At 45.0% G+C, this 22,279-nt stretch overlaps 1 protein-coding gene across 2 annotated transcripts in view; it reads left to right on the top strand.

Moving 5' to 3' along the window:
* The window catches only part of LOC117500599 (nuclear receptor ROR-alpha A-like), a 129,032-nt gene that overhangs the window by 85,177 nt on the left and 21,576 nt on the right, over positions 1–22,279 (top strand). Inside the window, exons 1-3 of one of the 2 annotated variants that reach the window (XM_034159332.1) lie at positions 496–806; positions 17,892–18,139; positions 18,225–18,408. In XM_034159332.1, the coding sequence (XP_034015223.1) occupies positions 794–806; positions 17,892–18,139; positions 18,225–18,408 (445 nt within the window). In that variant the 5' untranslated portion in view covers positions 496–793. Of the gene's footprint in view, positions 1–495; positions 807–17,891; positions 18,140–18,224; positions 18,409–22,279 lie in introns of those variants that run through there. The other variant, XM_034159341.1, reaches the window with a different exon arrangement.

The following is a 22,279-nucleotide window of genomic DNA, read 5'->3' as shown; positions in this document are numbered from 1 at the left end:
GGAGCCGCCAAGTCCCGAGTCCCCAGGTGGCCACCGCCCTCGGAGGTCGGATCTGGTACTGCTGGCAGGGAGCAGAGACAATAAGATATGGGTGTGTGCACACCCAGCATATACAAGCAGCGACAGTTCCTTAATGGTGGGTAAGACACCTCCACCTCCAAAACAGGAACACAATAACGAGTACAGTAGCACCTACTGAATACGGCTGAGAATATACTACCTGAACGGTTTGACGATATCTCGGCGATGAGGTGGAGATGACGTCCGGGTTTTATGGAGTGAGTTGATGAAGCATGAATGAGTGACAGCTGTCAGGAGATAATGAGTGACAGCTGTCACCCCTGGCTGTGTCCGTGGCGGCAGCACCCTCTCGTGCCTGAAGCGCACACTTCAGGCAGGGCGCCCTCTGGTGGTGGGCCAGCAGTACCTCCTCTTCTGGCGGCCCACACAACACTACTGAGGGTTAAATCCTATTTCATAGACAGCCGGGTGGTACAGTGGATCTTTCTGTAACACAAACATGACAACCAGCTGTTGTGCTGCTGCTCAGAAATCAGATTTTATCTGCAGCATCTGATGAGAGATTCTGTGCTGAGAAGAGAAGTGGACAGACTGTCTGAACACATTTGTATAAAAACCCTACATTCTGCTCTCTGCCTGTCAGGGTTTCTTCAGGAGGAGCCAGCAGAGTAACGCCACCTACTCCTGTCCTCGGCAGAAAAACTGTCTGATAGACCGAACGAGCCGCAACCGCTGCCAGCACTGTCGTCTGCAGAAATGCCTGGCTGTGGGCATGTCCCGAGACGGTGAGACACACGATGCACATCATTGCACGACTCATAAAACATGTTTATACACGCTCACCTGCAAGAACATCTGATGGTAGATATTTTTTTAAGATGGTCACATGTCACTGAACAAATAGCATTCAGTGAAGATTCTTAACCCTTAAGCGACTGAGCTATTTTAGCGACTAATATGGCCGAGTGGGGTCAATTATGACCCCACTGACTTTATATTGGAATACGTCTTATATGATTGTTTTAGGGTTCCTCATATGTATTGCACTCCCTAATATAGCTGTCAATCATCTAAGATAGAAAGGTATCATATTTAGAGCTCGACCGATATATCGGCCGGCTGATATTATCGCCCGATATAAGCCCTTTTCAAAGTACTCACTATCGGCCGAAATTTTGCCGATAGAATGCCGATAATTTCTCATAAACAGAACAGTTACTGAAATAATATTTGTGTCGGCAATGTAAAATGTCCTTGCAAACCGTTTGTCCAGTAGATGGAGCTCTGACTCCATTCAACTGAGAGCTGCTTACACCCCTGCTTAAATTGTGTTCATCACTGGCCCCCGTAGTTCGCCGTCACACTGCACTGATCAGCTGACAAAAGCATACAAGTAATTTATAAGGATGTTGTTTGTAATAACTTTTGCGATTACATTCACCCCACATTTCTCCCGTTTCAGTTCAACTCAGTTTGATTAACTCAGTTTATGTAGTAATGTGTCAAATGTGCTTCATTGCATCGGCCACGCTTTTTAATTAGCCCACATTGTGTAGACCTTATTTCTAGCATGAAAAACTTTTGTTTACTGCTAAGAGGTTGAAACATTCAAATTCACTGGTCGTCCGGAAGGGTTCTGGGAATTACTGTTGTTCGCCATTAACCCTCTGGGGCCGACACCATCGTTTACAATGGCTGGGACCAAGATTTACTAAATTGTAATAACTTTTTAATGATATGAGATAGAAACATACTTTTTTTTTTTGCTGAAAAGTTAACTCCGCAGACTTTCAATCCACCATCAGCCATCTTGGTACTCCTCGTAGAGGATGTGTGATGACGTGCGCAATGTGAGTGTCCAATCGGAATTGGTTCTCCGTCATATGGTTTTCCAAAATCCAATCGTAGGTCAGATTTACCTCACGTGATATGGAAAAGATCATTTTCGGAGGTGATAATCTTACTAGTTTGACCTGTTTGAATAGCCTCCTAACTGCTCCAATTGCATTTTTTGAACTTGAAAATTCTTCTCTGTTATCAAGTTAATCAATATGAGGACAAAGCTTCAGCTTTTAGCTCCAAAAGGGGTCCAAAAAAGAACATTTATTCATTAAAAAAAAAATAGATTGGCTGATTTATGGCTATTGGCAAATCAGCCGATTGATCAATTATCGCATTTTTTTTTCATCCAAAATTCATTATCGCATCGGCCTCAAAATATCCATATCGGTTGGGATCTAATCATATTTGATTTTTTTTTTTTTTTTGACTAAAAGCAGAGATGGGATGAAGTCACCATCAAGTCATGAATCAGCAAGTCCCAAGTCAAGCCTCAAGTCATAATGACCAACTATTGTCTGCAAGCTGACTTGAGACTTGCAGATTGATGACTTGAATGACTTGACAGTGACGTCGTCCCCACCTCTGGCGAAAAAAGAAGGCATTGGTTCAGGAGTGGGGCTGAAACTAGGAATCCATCACTTGTAGCCAGTGAAGGAAAGAGTACTAAAAAGTTGTACTTACAGTAAGTACAAGCGCTGTTACATTGCTGAAATAATACTCAATTACAAGTAAAAGTACTGGTGTTAAAAAGTACTAGAGCAAAATTACGAAGTACTCTTCTCAAAAGCTAAACAGAGTACTTGTTACTTTTTAGCCACTGATATTGAACAAACTACCAATAACCACTGAATCAAATCAGAGATCCATGTAGAAAATCGGTATTTTCAACAAAACACTTTCTGTCTTACTGATGAAATGTATAAATGGATCAATATGTGTTTTAGAAAAAATGAACACATGAAACAGGACTTTTTTTTTCTTTTATATGTTTTATGTTTGGAGAATGCTAAAAATATTTTTTAAACTGCATAAAAGCATGAACTTACTCAGCACAATGCAAACAAACAGATGTGCATGCCTTGAACTCTTGGATGTGGTACGATGTCTTGGATAGATCACTTTGAATATTTTGTTCAAAGACCAGCACAGCTCCAAAGCCCATCATATCTGATGCAGTTGAACCTGTGTTCAGCTTTTCTTTTTTTTTTTTTTGTCTACAATCGAGGACTTTTTGGCAGCTGTGAAGGAGTGAAACATGATTTTCATTATCATTTATAACATATACAGGCACATTTTTTTTTCAGTATGAACTCTGTAGCCATTTCCATTCATTGCATTCATTTTCAGTTTTTTCCATTTGTTTAAATTTGTTCAGATATTTAATATTACATTAATACTATTGTAATATGTTGCTCAAATACAGTTCAAGTTCACCCCTCCCGTGCCTCAAAGCTTTTTTTCATACATTTTATTTCACCATGGACTGAATCACTCCCCTGTACGTCAGCTGAGCTCGAGTAAGATTAAAATATATACGAATCAGTTTCATTAAAATATTATTATAGCAGTAATGGCCAGATTAACGAAATCCATATTTTATTCATCAAACAGATATTCATTCTCAAATGCCAATTTTCAGCAAAGACATGATTCAACACTAACAGAAGAACTGAAAATAATGACTAACTTTTTCAGAAATTCCTGCAAAGCGACTTCTTTCCAGCATTTGATGGCTTTGAGAGAAGAGTCTCCATCCAAGTTTATTAAATAAGAAGCTGGCCTGCCCATATGTAGACCCACTTGTGGTACCTCTCTGTGCTTGGACTGGAAACCCATCCAGGAAGAGTTATAGACTCTTATCCACTTGAGGCTACAGAATCCGGAGATAAGCACCAACACTAACAGACCTCAGGGCCTGGATGAGATTAGATTAGATAGAACTTTATTGCTCCCTTGGGAAGACTCCCTTAGGGAAATTGAGGTTCCAGCAGCATTGTATAGCAGCACACAGGGTAAGAAGCACACAGAGTATCAAAACCACATAGGATTGTACAGATATATTTGTACAATCGTACAAATGACATTTCACTGTGAACAGTGTAAAATGAAGTCAGATTAATAACTGGGTGATGTGGTGGGTGTTGTTGATGAGTTTCTGCAAACAAATGACAGTCAATGTGTCACTTTGTCCCCCAGGATGTAGGTGCACATGTGCAAGATATGGAACTGTGATTTGAAATATAGCAAAGTAGATTACTTATTTTAATTTGTGCTTCACTACAAATAAAATTATAGACTTAAAGATACTCATGAAAGTGCAAGTACCCAAAAAAAGCCACTTATTTACATGAGCTTGTGTAGTTGTATTTGACACTTCCACCCCTGCTTGTAGCACATTGCCTGCACATTTCAGTCCACTCTTTGTGACGCTCCCCCAACTTCTTGAATGGGCTCAGTTTGACAGTCTTTTCAAGGCTGCAGTCATCCCTGTTGCTTTGCATCTTTTCCTTCCACACTTTTCCCTTTCAATCAGCTTCCCATGAATATGCTTTGATACCGCACACTGCGAACAGGCCAGCCCTTTCAGCAATGACCTTCTGTGCCCTACCCTTCTTGTGGAGAGTTTCAGTGAGTGTCTTCCTGACATCTGTCAAGTCAGCAGACTTCCCTGTGGTTGTGTGTACTGAACTCAACAGAGATCCATTGTATTTGCACTGCATAAATAGTAGGTTATGCAGCTTTTTCTTTTAAGATGCATATTGTTTTTGTTATTTTCACTGCAGGTCATAATTATAAAAAACTGAAGTTAAAAAACATTTTAGTTTATGTATAATGAGTCTAAAATGTATAAAATGTTCACTTTCTGAAATAACTGCCAAAAATTATTACATTTTTCAGGATGTTCTTATTTCTAATCTATTTTGAGATGCATCTAAAGATTTTTGTGATTTTGCCTCTGCACAGTACCACAATGGATTTGAAATGACAAAACCAAGAAGTGACTGCAGTGTAGATGTTTATCTTTCATACTTTTTTACTTCTGTCTGTTCGGATCATCAGACTCAGAAATTTGTGGTGGAGGGGTACAGAGAAGGAAAAAAATCATAATTGAAATGTCAGCTACATTTAGCTAGAAGGCACACGAGAGACTTAAAGCTCGATTTGAGCTGTTATTTTTTCTGACTGGTAACGCATAAGACAAATGCTGCATTATGCACAGTTTTTTCCAGTCACAGCCTTCTTCTTCTTCTTCTTCTTTGTCTTTCGGCTGTTCCCATTAGGGGTCGCCACAGCAGATCAATCGTTTCCATTGCACCCTGTCCTCTGTATCTTCCTCTGTCACACCAACCACCTGCATGTCCTCCCTCAGCACATCCATAAACCTCCTCTTTGGTCTCCCTCTTCTCCTCCTGTCTGGTGGCTCCATCCTCAGCATCCTTCTCCCTATATACCCAGGGTCCCTCCTCTGCACGTGTCCAAACCATCTCAGTCTTGCCTCTCTGACTTTGTCTCCAAACCGTCCCACCTGAGCTGTCCCTCTGATATGTTCATTCCTAATCTTGTCCATTCTTGTCACTCCCAAAGACAGTCTCAACATCTTCAGCTCTGCCACCTCCAGCTCTGCCTCCTGTCTTTTTGTTAGTGCCACCGTCTCTAAACCGTACAACATAGCTGGTCTTACTACTGTCTTGTAAATGTTCCCCTTCACTCTTGCTGATATTGTTCAGGTCGCAAATCACTCAGTAACATATAACTCTTTCAGTGTTGTCATGGCTGTTTTGTTGTCTTCCCTCACTCGTCTCCTTGCTCAACTGTTGACTTTATGAGAAATACCTACTTCAGACAGATTTACTACCCCATACCATACTGTTAATATTTCTTAATGACCAATGTAAGGGCCCCTTCACACATAGTGCAAATTTGATCGATTTGCGCATAAAGTGCGCATGAAGCAGGAATCGTATGCTAAACATGTAGAATCAGAGGTGCTTCCAACACCTCGTACACCTGTTGCTACATCTGTTTGCACACACCAGTGGCTGAAAGACAGAGTGTGCACTGTGCGAACCCATCGACCCCTCTTGCGGGAGGTGTCAGCCAAATTCTGGCTGACACGCATGAACAGCCAACACTGCTCGCATGGCACTTAGACAAATTTCACATCCAGCTTGACAGTGATTGTCTGCAGACTGTTTTTGTGATGATAGTACGAATACCCACACATTTTCTAAGCGCCCCATGACTGTGAAGTTCCCGAGTGCACATGTGGTGTGCCAAAGTGTCGGCTCCTCCACAACACATGTGCGTGTGTTTCGCATGCTCCCCCCACCCCCCAACACATCTGTGCGTGTGGTTCATCCCCCCCCCTGCAGGAGTGGCATCTCTCATCTGATCACATAGTGGCATCTTGGTCTGTGCACTGACAGGACATGGGGTGTGGCAAGCTGCCCACAGCTGTTGAGACATCGACGGTCCTGGACATCACAGCTGCAACACACGTCCCATGTTTTGATGGACACGCACGTGTGTGTTCTTGTGTGGAAATACATAAAAACATATGTCGCTTTTGCACTGGGATGGAGAAACGGGCCGTCAGTCCGTTTGGACACGCAGCAGGCGATCTGAATGTCACATCTGACAGGACACGCATGTCGGGCCGTGAGTGGCGCACCGCAGGACTAGGACAAGCCAACAATACGACAAGTACACCACTTTCAGTCACGTATCAGCAAAAATATGCAGTACCAAACGCCATTTGGTCAGTTATCACAGTGCTTTTTTTTTCTTTTTGTAGAAAAAAAACATTGCCCCCTGCCCCCCCACAATGCACGACAAGCCTAAACACAAACAATATACTTTGTGTTGGACAGCTAGCAAACCATGGCAAACGTCAGCAGACCTCCAGGGAAACATAAGGGCAACAATGACACCGCAACAGACAATACTAAAGCAAAGTCAAGAAAATATGATGATTCATATCTCGCCCTCGGCTTCACCTGTACAACGGTGGGTAATGAAGAGAGACCACAGTGTTTGCTGTGCCTCAAAGTGCTAGCTTCGGACAGCATGAAGCCAAACAAGCTAAAGCGCCACTTAGAGACCTTACATCCTGCACACACACAGAAGCCTGTGGAGTTCTTCAGGAAGAAACTTCTCAGCTGTTGTGCACAACAGAATACATTTACAAACGCGGCTGTTTCAACATCAAATGCACAACTTGCCTCTTATAAAGTAGCCTACAGAGTTGCAAAATGTAAAAAACCACACACCATCGTTGAGGAATTAATATTGCCTGCAGCTATTGATATGGTTTCCACGATGATTGATGAAACAACTGCCAATAAACTAAAGACTATCCCTCTAGCATCCCATACCAGAGATCTTGAGTTCATGTCTCAAGGGGACTGAGTCGGAGGAGCCAAAACACAACACAGAACAAGCCGCTACACATTTATGGACCTGTTTGTATGTGTGATGTTAGCAACTACCAGATCTTTGTGTTGCATATATGAAATGTATCATGAGTAATTTGGATTTTTGCATTTTCCTTGATTTGTGACAAAAGGGGTATCTAAATCAAATCAAATCAATTTTATTTATATAGCGCCAAATCACAACAAACAGTTGCCCCAAGGTGCTTTATATTGTAAGGCAAGGCCATACAATAATTACGGAAAAACCCCAACGGTCAAAACGACCCCCTGTGAGCAAGCACTTGGCAACAGTGGGAAGGAAAAACTCCCTTTTAACAGGAAGAAACCTCCAGCAGAACTAGGCTCAGAGAGGGGCAGTCTTCTGCTGGGACTGGTTGGGGCTGAGGGAGAGAACCAGGAAAAAGACATGCTATGGAGGGGAGCAGAGATCAATCACTAATGATTAAATGCAGAGTGGTGCATACAGAGCAAAAAGAGAAAGAAACACTCGGTGCATCATGGGAACCCCCCAGCAGTCTAAGTCTATAGCAGGATAACTAAGGGATGGTTCAGGGTCACCTGATCCAGCCCTAACTATAAGCTTTAGCAAAAAGGAAAGAATTAAGCCTAATCTTAAAAGTAGAGAGGGTGTCTGTCTCCCTGATCTGAATTGGGAGCTGGTTCCACAGGAGAGGAGCCTGAAAGCTGAAGGCTCTGCCTCCCATTCTACTCTTACAAACCCTAGGAACTACAAGTAAGCCTGCAGTCTGAGAGCGAAGCGCTCTATTGGGGTGATATGGTACTATGAGGTCCCTAAGATAAGATGGGACCTGATTATTCAAAACCTTAGGAGTAAGAAGAAGAATTTTAAATTCTATTCTAGAATTAACAGGAAGCCAATGAAGAGAGGCCAATATGGGTGAGATATGCTCTCTCCTTCTAGTCCCTGTTAGCACTCTAGCTGCAGCATTTTGAATTAACTGAAGGCTTTTCAGGGAAATTTTAGGACAACCTGATAATAATGAATTACAATAGTCCAGCCTAGAGGAAATAAATTCATGAATTAGTTTTTCAGCATCACTCTGAGACAAGACCTTTCTAATTTTAGAGATATTGCGCCAATGCAAAATCAGTCCTACATATTTGTTTAATATGCGCATTGAATGACATATCCTGATCAAAAATGACTCCAAGATTTCTCACAGTATTACTAGAGGTCAGGGTAATGCCATCCAGAGTAAGGATCTGGTTAGACACCATGTTTCTAAGATTTGTGGGGCCAAGTACAATAACTTCAGTTTTATCTGAGTTTAAAAGCAGGAAATTAGAGGTCATCCATGTCTTTATGTCTGTAAGACAATCCTGCAGTTTAGCTAATTGGTGTGTGTCCTCTGGCTTCATGGATAGATAAAGCTTGGTATCATCTGCGTAACAATGAAAATTTAAGTAATGCCGTCTAATAATACTGCCTAAGGGAAACATGTATAAAGTGAATAAAATTGGTCCTAGCACAGAACCTTGTGGAACTCCATAATTAACCTTAGTCTGTGAAGAAGATTCCCCATTTACATGAACAAATTGTAATCTATTAGATAAATATGATTCAAACCACCGCAGTGCAGTGCCTTTAATACCTATGGCATGCTCTAATCTCTGTAATAAAATTTTATGGTCAAAAGTATCAAAAGCAGCACTGAGGTCTAACAGAACAAGCACAGAGATGAGTCCACTGTCTGAGGCCATAAGAAGATCATTTGTAACTTTCACTAATGCTGTTTCTGTACTATGATGAATTCTAAAACCTGACTGAATCTCTTCAAATAGACCATTCCTCTGCAGATGATCAGTTAGCTGTTTTACAACTACCCTTTCAAGAATTTTTGAGAGAAAAGGAAGGTTGGAGATTGGCCTATAATTAGCTAAGATAGCTGGGTCAAGTGATGGCTCTTTAAGTAATGGTTTAATTACTGCCACCTTAAAAGCCTGTGGTACATAGCCAACTAATAAAGATAGATTGATCATATTTAAGATCGAAGCATTAATTAATGGTAGGGCTTCCTTGAGCAGCCTGGAAGGAATGGGGTCTAATAGACATGTTGATGGTTTGGAGGAAGTAACTAATGAAAATAACTCAGACAGAACAATCGGAGAGAAAGAGTCTAACCAAATACCAGCATCACTGAAAGCAGCCAAAGATAACGATACGTCTTTGGGATGGTTATGCGTCATTTTTTGTCTAATAGTTAAAATTTTATTAGCAAAGAAAGTCATGAAGTCATTACTAGTTAAAGTTAAAGGAATACTCGGCTCAATAGAGCTCTGACTCTTTGTCAGCCTGGCTACAGTGCTGAAAAGAAACCTGGGGTTGTTCTTATTTTCTTCAATTAGTGATGAGTAGAAAGATGTCCTAGCTTTACACAGGGCTTTTTTATAGAGCAACAGACTAAGGCTGTGAAGATCTTCTAAATTAGTGAGACGCCATTTCCTCTCCAACTTATGGGTTATCTACTTTAAGCTGTGAGTTTGTGAGTTATACCACGGAGTCAGGCACTTCTGATTTAAGGCTCTCTTTTTCAGAGGAGCTACAGCATCCAAAGTTGTCTTCAATGAGGATATAAAAATATTGACGAGATACTCTATCTCACTTATAGAGTTTAGGTAGCTACTCTGCACTGTGTTGGTATATGGCATTAGAGAACATAAAGAAGGAATCATATCCTTAACCCTACTTACAGCGCTTTCTGAAAGACTTCTAGTGTAATGAAACTTATTCCCCACTGCTGGGTAGTCCATCAGAGTAAATGTAAATGTTATTAAGAAATGATCAGACAGAAGGGAGTTTTCAGGGAATACTGTTAAGTCTTCAATTTCCATACCATAAGTCAGAACAAGATCTAAGATATGATTAAAGTGGTGGGTGGACTCATTTACATTTTGAGCAAAGCCAATTGAGTCTAATAATAGATTAAATGCAGTGTTGAGGCTGTCATTCTCAGCATCTGTGTGGATGTTAAAATCGCCCACTATAATTATCTTATCTGAGCTAAGCACTAAGTCAGACAAAAGGTCTGAAAATTCACAGAGAAACTCACAGTAATGACCAGGTGGATGATAGATAATAATAAATAGAACTGGTTTTTGGGACTTCCAATTTGGATGGACAAGACTAAGAGTCAAGCTTTCAAATGAATTAAAGCTCTGTCTGGGTTTTTGATTAATTAATAAGCTGGAATGGAAGATTGCTGCTAATCCCCCGCCTCGGCCCATGCTACGAGCATTCTGGCAGTTAGTGTGACTCGGGGGTGTTGACTCATTTAAACTAACATATTCATCCTGCTGTAACCAGGTTTCTGTAAGGCAGAATAAATCAATATGTTGATCAGTTATTATATCATTTACTAACAGGGACGTAGACGAGAGAGACCTAATGTTTAATAGACCACATTTAACTGTTTTAATCTGTGGTGCAGTTGAAGGTGCTATATTATTTTTTCTTTTTGAATTTTTATGCTTAAATAGATTTTTGCTGGTTATTGGTAGTCTGGGAGCAGGCACCGTCTCTACGGGGATGGGGTAATGAGGTGATGGCAGGGGGAGAGAAGCTGCAGAGAGGTGTGTAAGACTACAACTCTGCTTCCTGGTCCCAACCCTGGATAGTCACAGTTTGGAGGATTTAAGAAAATTGGCCAGATTTCTAGAAATGAGAGCTGCTCCATCCAAAGTGGGATGGATGCCGTCTCTCCTAACAAGACCAGGTTTTCCCCAGAAGCTTTGCCAATTATCTGTGAAGCCCACCTCATTTTTTGGACACCACTCAGACAGCCAGCAATTCAAGGAGAACATGCGGCTAAACATGTCACTCCCGGTCCGATTGGGGAGGGGCCCAGAGCAAACTACAGTGTCCGACATTGTTTTTGCAAAGTTACACACCGATTCAATGTTAATTTTAGTGACCTCTGATTGGCGTAACTGGGTGTCATTAATGCCGACGTGAATTACAGTCTTACCAAATTTGAGCTTAGCCTTAGCCAGCAGTTTCAAATTTCCTTCAATGTCGCCTGCTCTGGCCCCCGGAAGACAATTGACTATGGTTGCTGGTGTCGCTAACTTCACATTTCTCAAAACAGAGTCGCCAATAACCAGAGTTTGATCCTCGGTGGGTGTGTCGCCGAGTGGGGAAAAACGGTTAGAAATGTGAACGGGTTGGCGGTGTATATGGGGCTTCTGTTTAGGGCTATGCTTCCTCCTCACAGTCACCCAGTTGGCCTGCTTTCCCGGCTGCTCGGAATCTGCTGGAAGGGAACTAACGGCGGCTAAGCTACCTTGGTCCACACCGACTACAGGGGCCTGGCTAGCTGTAGAATTTTCCAAGGTGCGGAGCCGAGTCTCCAATTCGCCCAGCCTGGCCTCCAAAGCTACGAAAAAGCTACACTTATTACAAGTACCATTACTGCTAAAGGAGGCCAAGGAATAACTAAACAATTCACACCCAGAGCAGAAAAGCGCAGGAGAGAGAGGAGAAGCCACCATGCTAAATCGGCTAAGAGCTAGTAGCTGCGCTAAGCTAGCGTATTCCTAAAAACACACAAAGTGAATAATGTGTAAATAATTTAGAGGTGATTCAGCAGAGGGAGTATTTAGTTAAGGCACGTGAAGATTACACTGTGAAACAAATCGTTATCTAGTTAACTAGATCAATCTAACTGCGCAGATTAAACAGCTAAGAGATACAGAAAAACACCGCTGTGCTCCGGAACAGGAAGTGATACAATACCGCAGTGAGAGCCAACCACCAGTAGAGGCAAGCCTACAAGAGCAAAGGGGAAATTTTATAAATGGTAGTGAGACCAGCTATGTTGCTTGGCTTAGAAGCAGTTGCACAACAAAAAGACAGGAGACAGAGCTGGAGCCGGCAAAGGTGAAGATGTTTTAATTTTTTGGGTGAGGGACAAGGACAAACAGGATTAGGAAAGAACATATCAGAGGGACAGCTCAGTTAGTATGGTTTGGAGTCAAAGTCAGAGAGGTGAGATTGTGAGATTGAGATGGTTTGGACATGTGCAGTGGAGGAACCCAGGGTATACAGGGAGATGGATGCTGAGGATAGAGCCACCAGGCAGGACGAGAAGAGGGAGACCAAAGCGGAGGTTTATGGATGCGCTGAGGGATGACATGCAGGTGGTTGGTGTGACAGGGTGAGATGGAAACGATTGATCTGCTGTGGCACCCCTAGCAGGAGCTGCTGAATGAAGAAAAATATTGCCATGTCCTTGCAGCATCCACCATCCAAACACCAAGTGCTTATCTGCAACGTGGTCCATAATTAGCCAGTTCAAATTTGTGATGCAGTAAAATGAGAGACTCACAAGAAACCTGCCTCCTTCAGGAGAGGACTGTGGGGGAAAACAGGTCGTATGTATGTTGGAAAAATAGAATATCTCTGCAAGAATTGGTCTTCAGTCAGTGGTATAGAAGCAGGTTTGGAACCAGGAGCCTTGTGTTCAACATCCAGATGAGTGAAGGAATGTCACGTGTCATATTCCAGACTTTGACTCTGCTGGTCAGCTTCCATATGTGTGTGAACGGAGCTTGTCTGAAAAACATCCATGTCTGAATAAAATTTAAGAGAAAAAAGGAGCTGAAGAGAAACTTCCCGCCCGACTGTCACACTGATTCTCACAGTGCTCAAGATTTGATTTCCTTGAGAATAAAAGTGAATCATTAATGAAGAATGAAATGATTCATTACTTCTTTTTTAGTTTGTTTGTTTCTGGCAAAAAAGTTTACTTTAACACACATACAGATTTTACTAACAGTTACCCAGATTCGCTTGGGGAAGAATAAATAAGCCAATATAATTATTGTGGGCATTAAATATTTCCCTGGCTAATTTGCAGAACCTTCAGGATAAACCAAGTTCTTACTATTTCCGTCACTGCAAACTGCAGAGTACATGAAGATTTCTTGGATTTTCCCACTCACGAACAGTCAATGAATAATTGATCATGGCTGAATACGGGTTCTTTCAAGTTCAGACCCTCAACCTGGAGGCTCTGTTTATGTATAGCATCAATTAATGTTGATGTGATGATTCCACTGGTGTGATATATATATATTTTTTCGACGCCCGGTTGTTCCCAACAAGTAAGTGTTCCAACCAGCCAACCATGTTGGGAAAGTGTAGGTACACGGACCCACAACAGGGGGCGCAAATGAACGGTCAATGGAGTAGGTCAAATAACAACACTTTACTGTTGTGAATGTGCACAACCAATACAACAGATTACAACAATGGTCAAAAGTCAATTCACAAAGATGTCGTGTGGGCAGGCTCGAAGATAGGGGACGTCTGTCCAAGGCAGAACCGGAACCACACGATTTCCTCCGCCACCAGACCCCGGGAATACTGGAGCCGCCAAGTCCCAAACTCCCAGGTGGCCACTGCCTCCGCGTGTCGGACCTGGTACTGCTAGCGAGGAACAACAAACAATTAAATGTGGGCGCGTTTGCACCCAGCAATCCACACGGCAGGAAAACTACCTCCACCTCTCGTTGGATAAGGAGTCCACACTAACAATGCACTAGTCACAAGAAATACTGTCAAAACAGTCAGCTGAGGTACGTTACCTTCCAGGTAGAACGATATCTCAGCAAAGAGGTGGAGACGTCGTCCTGCTGATATACTCCTGCCGATCAGATGATTGGTAACAGCTGTTGCAGGTGATGCGTGACAGCTGTCACCCTGGCTGCTCCTGTGAGGCGGCTGCGCCCTCTGGTGCCTGGAGCCCGCACTCCAGACAGGGCGCCCTCTGGTGGTGGGCCAGCAGTACCTCCTCTTCTGGCGGCCCACACAACAGGACCCCCCCCTCAACGGGCGCCTCCTGGCACCCGACCAGGCTTGTCCGGGTGGCGGCGGTAGAAATCGGCCAGGAGGGCCGGGTCCAGGATGAAGCTCCTCTTCACCCAGGAGCGTTCTTCAGGTCCGTACCCCTCCCAGTCCACCAAATACTGGAAGCCCTGGCCCATCCTACGGACATCTAAGAGCCAGCGCACAGTCCAAGCCGGCTCGCCATCGATGATCCGGGCAGGAGGTGGTGCCGGACCGGGAGTACAGAGGGGTGAGGTGTGATGGGGCTTGATCTGGGACACGTGGAAAACGGGATGGATCCGCAGTGAGGCCGGAAGCTGAAGCCTCACTGCAGCTGGACTGATGACCTTGATGATCTTGAACGGTCCGATATACCGGTCCTGCAGTTTAGGGGAGTCCACTTGAAGGGGTATGTCCTTAGTAGACAACCACACTGCCTGCCCTGGCCGGTACGTAGGGGCCGGGGTCCGCCGACGGTCTGCATGGGCCTTCGTCCTCATCCGGGCCTTCAGCAAGGCAGAATGGGCGGCACGCCACACCCGACGGCACTTCCGTAGGTGGGCCTGGACCGAGGGCACACCGACCTCTCCCTCAACCACCGGAAACAAAGGAGGTTGGTACCCCAGACACACCTCGAAAGGGGAGAGGCCGGTGGCTGCCGACACCTGGCTGTTATGGGCATACTCGATCCAGGCCAGATGGGTACTCCAGGCTGCCGGGTGCGCGGCTGTCACGCAACGCAGGGTTTGCTCCACCTCCTGATTGGCCCGTTCTGCTTGCCCGTTGGTCTGGGGATGATACCCGGATGAGAGACTCACCGTGGCCCCCGCGATCGGAGACGATGTCTGTTGGGATCCCATGCAACCGGACGACGTGGTGGACCAGGAGGTCCGCTGTCTCCTGGGCCATCGGGAGCTTCGGGAGGGCCACGAAGTGGGCCGCCTTGGAGAATCGGTCCACTATCGTGAGGATGGTGGTGTTGCCCTGGGACGGCGGGAGGCCTGTGACAAAATCCAGGCCGATGTGGGACCAGGGGCGATGGGGCACGGGCAGCGGCTGGAGCAGTCCCGAAGCCCTGCGATGGTCAGCCTTGCCCCTGGCGCAGGTGGTGCAGGCCTGGATATAATCCCGGACGTCGGCCTCTAGGGACGCCCACCAGAAGCGCTGCCGGACAACTGCCATGGTTCTTCGCACCCCTGGATGACAGGAGAGCTTAGAGCCGTGACAGAAGTCCAAGACTGCAGCCCTAGCTTCTGGTGGGACGTAGAGTCTGTTTTTCGGCCCAGTTCCGGGGTCCGGGCTTCGTGCCAGGGCCTCCCGGACGGTTCTCTCTACGTCCCAGGTGAGGGTGGCCACGATAGTGGACTCCGGGATGATGGGTTCCGGTGGATCCGACAACTCCGTTTTGACTTCATCTTCATGTACCTGGGACAAGGCATCCGATTTCTGGTTCTTGGTCCCGGGACGGTAGGTGATCCGGAAGTCAAAACGGCCGAAGAACAGTGACCAGCGGGCTTGCCTGGGGTTCAGCCGCTTGGCGGTCCTGATATACTCCAGGTTCCGGTGGTCAGTGAAAACCGTGAATGGCACGGACGTTCCCTCCAACAGATGTCTCCACTCTTCAAGAGCCTCTTTCACCGCAAGGAGTTCTCGATTGCCGACGTCATAGTTCTGTTCGGCCGGGGTCAACCTGCGGGAAAAATAGGCACACGGGTGAAGGACCTTATCGGTCTTCCCGCTCTGGGAAAGCACAGCTCCTATCCCTGAGTCCGAGGCATCCACTTCAACCACTAACTGGCGACTAGGATCGGGCTGCACCAGAACGGGTGCAGACGAGAAGCGCCGTTTCAACTCCTTGAACGCGGCATCGCAACGATCCGACCAGGTGAAGGGGACTTTTGGAGAGGTCAGGGCTGTCAGCGGGCTAACTACCTGACTGTAGCCCTTAATGAACCTCCTGTAGAAATTTGCAAAGCCGAGGAACTGTTGCAGCTTCCTACGGCTAGTGGGTTGGGGCCAGTCTCTCACCGCCGAAACCTTGGCCGGATCAGGTGCGACGTAGTTGGTGGAGATGATAAACCCCAGGAAGGACAAAGAAGTGCGGTGAAACTCGCACTTCTCGCCCTTCACAAACAGCCGGTTCTCCAACAACCGCTGCAGGACCTGACGTACATGCCGGACATGAGTCTCAGGATCCGGAGAAAAGATGAGTATATCGTCTAGATATACGAAGACGAATCGGTGCAGGAAATCCCGCAAGACATCATTAACCAATGCTTGGAACGTCGCGGGGGCGTTTGTGAGGCCGAACGGCATGACCAGGTACTCAAAGTGACCTAAGGGGGTGTTAAATGCCGTCTTCCACTCGTCTCCCTTCTGGATCCGAACCAGGTGATACGCATTTCTAAGATCTAGCTTCGTGAATATTTGGGCTCCATGCAGGGGCGTGAACACTGAATCCAACAAGGGCAATGGGTATCGGTTACGAACCGTGATTTCGTTCAGCCCCCTGTAATCAATGCATGGACGTAGTCCGCCATCCTTTTTTCCCACAAAAAAGAAACCTGCACCCATCGGGGAAGTGGAATTCCGGATCAACCCGGCAGCTAAAGAGTCCCGGATGTAGGTCTCCATTGATTCGCGCTCAGGTCGTGAGAGGTTGTACAACCTGCTGGACGGGAACTCAACGCCTGGAACCAAATCAATGGCACAATCGTACGGACGGTGGGGGGGAAGGGTGAGCACCAGATCCTTACTGAACACATCTACAAGGTCATGGTACTCCACCGGCACCGTCCCTAGATTGGGCGGGACTCTGACCTCCTCTTTAGCCTGGGAACCGGGAGGAACCGAGGAACCTAAACATACCCGATGGCAGGTCTCGCTCCACTGAACCACTACCCGGACGGCCAATCGATCCGGGGATTGTGTTTTAACATCCAGGGGAACCCTAAAATCACACGGGAGGTAGCAGGAGTCACAAAAAACTCGATCTCCTCCCGGTGATTTCCTGACACCACCAGAGTTACAGGTGGTGTCTTATGTGTGATTGGAGGGAGTAGGGAGCCATCTAGTGCCCGCACCTGCACAGGTGAGGTAAGCGCCACCAGAGGGAGCCCTATCTCCCGAGCCCATCTGCTGTCTAACAGATTCCCTTCAGAGCCCGTGTCCACCAGTGCTGGGGCCTTCAGAGTTAAATCCTCATAAAGGATTGTAACTGGGAGTCGTGTGGCAATGTGGGTGTGTCCCACGTGAATGTCTCGGCCCACCCCTAGCCCAGTCTCTAGGGGCGGGCGTTGGTGTTTAACCGCTCGGGGCAGTCTCTTACCTGATGCTCTATCGAGCCACAAACAAAACACGCTCCGCGGGCCAGCCTCCTCTGTCTATCTGGTGCCCTAAATGTGGCCCTGCTCGTGTGGTGCCTGGAGCCCGCACTCCAGACAGGGCGCCCTCTGGTGGTGGGCCAGCAGTACCTCCTCTTCTGGCGGCCCACACAACAAACCAGTCAACAAATACTTGCCTTTATGTGTTTTTATCTTCATCAGAAAATGACACTGATTCTGATATTACATGAGACGATGTGCTGATATTTTTCTGGCAGTAGACCTCATCTACATGATGCAGTACATAACTCCATCACACTGTGTGAAATGGCAGTAATACTAATATGCATGGAGTAAAGTGGTTTCAGCCAAATCAGTGTCTGCTTTTTAAACTGTCCACTGTTCCCCTGTGTTCAATCCCAGCGGTAAAGTTTGGTCGCATGTCCAAGAAGCAGCGGGACAGCCTGTTTGCTGAGGTGCAGAAGCACCGTTTGCAGCAGCAGCAGGGTCACCCAATGAACCACTCTGCTCTCGGCAGCCTGGTCCCAGGTGAGGTTGAACCTCAGTCCCCTGACTACCGCCTCACGTCCACAGACCTGATGGACCTCCAGGACGAGCTGGGAGGATATACAGAACAGCACTCTCCCAAGAGAGGATCCGTGTCGTCCAAGGTTTGAAAGTTTTATGTGAAAAGGAAGATAGTCAAAATACTGTTAGAGCAAAATTTATAATGTCAACCTTCTGTCTCACAAACAGGTGGACTCTGGAGAAGGAGGAGGGTTTTATTTGGACATTCAGCCTTCTCCTGACCAATCTGGGCTCGATATCAATGGAATAAAACCGGAACCGCTGGGCGAGTACGGCTGCACAAATAGCTTGTTCCCTTACTGCTCCTTAAGCAACGGAGAAACATCATCTACCCTGTCCATGGCTGAACTCGGTGAGACAGAGAGAAGTGAGCAGGCATTAGTTAACAAGCTCATAAGATATCAAGAAAGAACAAAGAAGTCGAAATCAAAGTGAACTTTGTCATTCACATCATGCAAGGAGTGCATGGCAGAATGAAATTGCATTTCTCCACACATAATGTGCAGTATGAGAAATTAATGAATACATCAACAAATGACATAAACAAACCTGTCTGGCATAAAAGTCATATTAAAAATATAAATAATGTACATCATTTACATTGGTGGGATTACTGCACCGTAACCCCTTGGTTACTTTAGTTAGAAGAGACAGAGGCAAAGCGATCAGCTGCCATTCACTTTCAGTCACAGTGGCCACTTTACAGCTACAATACACAAGTGTCACTATGCCATGCCACAAGTTAGGTGGGGCCAAAATAGATGAAAAGTCTATTTTATGCAAATGCTCAGAGATGTACACCATGACTGCCAATCTGAGTGAAGGCACCATGATGGCACTCCCAGACAGTTGTATTTTTGTATAAATCCATCACTTTTTTGTTATATTTTGTAAGTTAGCAATAAATAAACAATTTTAAATCTGAAAACCCTGTTTTTGTAATTAAATAATACCTCCAAGGTGATTTACCTCCTAAACTGATGTTAGCAAGCTAACTCTTAATATGGGAGCTTCACCATGACACGGGTTTTACTCAAACAGATCAGTCAAGCTTTGGTTTCATCAGCCAGTCAAGCACAGGGGAAAAGCTCAAAGTGACAGCAGCAGGTTTCTCCATCCTGTGTAAATCATCATAAACATTGTGCACAGTAAGAGAGAGATGAGAGATGAGATTTATTGTCATTGTCAGCAATTAATCCACAATTATTACTTGTTTACCGCAATAATGGCACACATCAGAATTAAAGACAACACATATACATTTGACATTGTTTATGTGCACTAAACTTGAAGCAGTCCATCATCCGAATTGAGGTAAAGTGGGTGAAGGCCGCAGCAGGCGGAGCCCGCGCCGCCCAGCTTGGGGGATTGAAGGCTGCAGCAGTAAAATTCAAATTTATGAAGAATATTCTCCATTGCTCAGGAGCACATTTCTTTGCAATACAGCGTATTTGCTCCAAGATGGTCTCCATTTTGCATTTGAGTTCAAGAGTTCACGCAGTCTGATATTACACAGCATTGCCCAACTCATTAATCATGATGGACTTATGAGGGGATGAGATTCTGGAAGCAGCCATCTTGCTAATATTCCTGTTGGTCAGGTCAACACACAAACCAATCAGCGCCAAACCTGCCAACATATAGTGAATAAAAATAAATAAAACCTAAATCCTCAACGTCTTCCACAGAGAATGGAGCCACATGTCACACACCATTCTCTCAGGCGTCGAGAGCATAGCCCGCTGGGTAGGTTCCATCAGGGCACGAAGGGTCCCCCAACCTTGAGTTCCTTGTCAAAAAAATGGTGTCAATAGCGTTGAGAGATCATCTGATCAATTCCATAATTAATCCAAATCTGTCAGGGGGTGTGTTTGATCCACATGCTCAAAACTACAACAGTGTCACCGGTGTTGTATTTCCCATGTTACATCATAACATACATGGTATGGTGTACATGTGTGTTATTGCACAGTCTCAAACCCAAGTCATCATATTTTGATGCAACATCAATATGTGACAAGTCGGGTAGCCCTGTGTGATGCACGGAGAAACACTTACCTTAACCATAACCAAATCATAGATGAATGTTCGCTGATGACATGGAGGTGAAGCACATACGGTGCATCCGCTCATCACTTTTTCCACGTTGTTGTGTTACAGCCTTACTCTAAAATGGAGAAAATAATTTTTTTTCCCTCAAAATTCTACACACAACACCCCATAATGACAACATGAAAAAGTTTTTTTTTTTTTTTTTTTTGCAAAGTAAGAAATCATGTGTACATAAGTATTCACACCCTTTGCCCAATACATTGTTGATGCACCTTTGGCAGCAATTACAGGCAAGCTCGACACAAGCTTGACACAAGCTAGGCAGTTTTGCCCAATCCTTTTTTCAGCACCTCACACACTCCATCAGTTTGGATAGTGCGCGTCGGTGCACAGCCATTTTCAGATCTCTCCAGGGATGTTTAATCAGATTCAGGTCTGGGCTCTGGCTGGGCCGCTCAAGGACATTCACAGAGTTGTCCTGAAGCCACTCCTTTGATATCTTGGCTGTGTGCTTAGGGTCACTGTCCTGCTGAAAGATGAACCATTGCATCAGCACTCTGGAGCAGGTTTTCATCCAGGATGACTCTGTACATTGCTGCATTCATCTTTCCCTCAATCCTGACTAGTCTCCCAGTTCCTGCTGCTTAAAAACATCCCCACAGCATGATGCTACCACCACCATGCTTCTCTGTAGGGATGGTACTGGCTAGTTGTTGAGCAGTGCCTGATTTCCTCACCTGCCATTTACACTGAAGAGTTAAATTTTTGCTTCATCAGACCACGGAATTTTGTTTCTCATGGTCTGAGAGTCATTCAGATGCCTTCTATCAAATTCCAGGTGTGCTGCCATGTGCCTTTTATCATAAAGAGCTGATTGTTGGATTGCTGCAGATATGGTTGTCCTTCTGGAAGGTTCTCCTCTCTCCACAGAGGAATGCTGGAGCTCTGACACAGTGACCATTATGTTCTTGGTCACTTCCCTGACTTGGTCACTTCCTTCTCCCCCAGTCACCCAGTTTAATCGAACAGCCAGCTCTAGGAAGAGTCCTGGTGGATACCATCCTCTTCCATTTATGGATGAGGGAGGCCATGGGGCTCATTGAGACCTTCAAAGCAGCAGAAATGTGTTTGTATCCTTCTCCAGATTTGTGCCTTGAGACAATCCTGTCTTGGGGAGCTACAGACAATTCCTTTGCCTTCATGCTTGGTTTGTGCTCTGACATGCATTGTCAACTGTGGGACCTTATATGTAGACAGGTGTGTGTCTTTCCAAATTATGTCCAGTCAACTGAATTTACCCCAGGTGGACTCTAATTAAGCTGATCTCAAGGACGATCAGTGGAAAAAGGATGCACCGGAGCTCAACTTTGAGCTTCATGGCAAAGGCTGTGAATACTTATGTACATGTAATTTGTTACTTTTTTATTTTTAATTTTCAAATGTGGAAAAAGTGATTTTCATCCATTGTGGAATAAGGCTGTAGTGCTGTGAATACTTTCTGGATTCACTGTAGCCTTCTGATCCCTCTTCCCACTTCTCCCAAATATGGAGGGACCTTGCTTTTGCTAAAAGCAAGCAGATGTCTGTCTTGTGGACTCCAGCAACTGAAGAACGTCAAAAGAACACCCACACTTCACCTGCCCATGTCAAAGAGATGGTTGCTTTCCAGAGCACTCGTAGCTCTAATAGTAATAATAGTAATAATAGCTCTAATTAGTCTAATAGCTCTAATTAGTCTAATAGCTCTAATTAGAGCTATTGTTTAGTCACCAGCCTATAGCAGTCTGCCTCTCGGTAGGAGGGGTCTGGTTAGGTTTAAAAATCCAGCTTTTGTGACTTCTTGATTATTCTTCTCTACAAGAGGCAAGACAGAAGTCAGACCACCAGAGCAAGAATTTTAGCTGAGGAAGCTTCTGCGATTTGAAGCGAAACGTCCTCACGTCAAGCAACCCAGTCCAGTCGAAGATTCAAGTTTCTCTACTATGGAAACCACCTGGACAACTGAGAGCCTACACAGAAATAATCAAGTACAGGCAGAAAACTAACAGTTATCAGATGCTTCCAAGCTCTGAAGGAGAAACATGACTTGTTTCGATAAAAAAAAAAAGAATCTCTGCTTCACCCTCAATTTAGAGATCAAATGTTTAAGATGAACTTTGAAAGAAAGCGCC

The sequence above is a fragment of the Thalassophryne amazonica genome, chromosome 2 (genome assembly GCF_902500255.1).
Source record: "Thalassophryne amazonica chromosome 2, fThaAma1.1, whole genome shotgun sequence".
Classification (NCBI taxonomy): domain Eukaryota; kingdom Metazoa; phylum Chordata; class Actinopteri; order Batrachoidiformes; family Batrachoididae; genus Thalassophryne; species Thalassophryne amazonica.
This window is presented reverse-complemented; position numbering and strand designations above follow the sequence as displayed.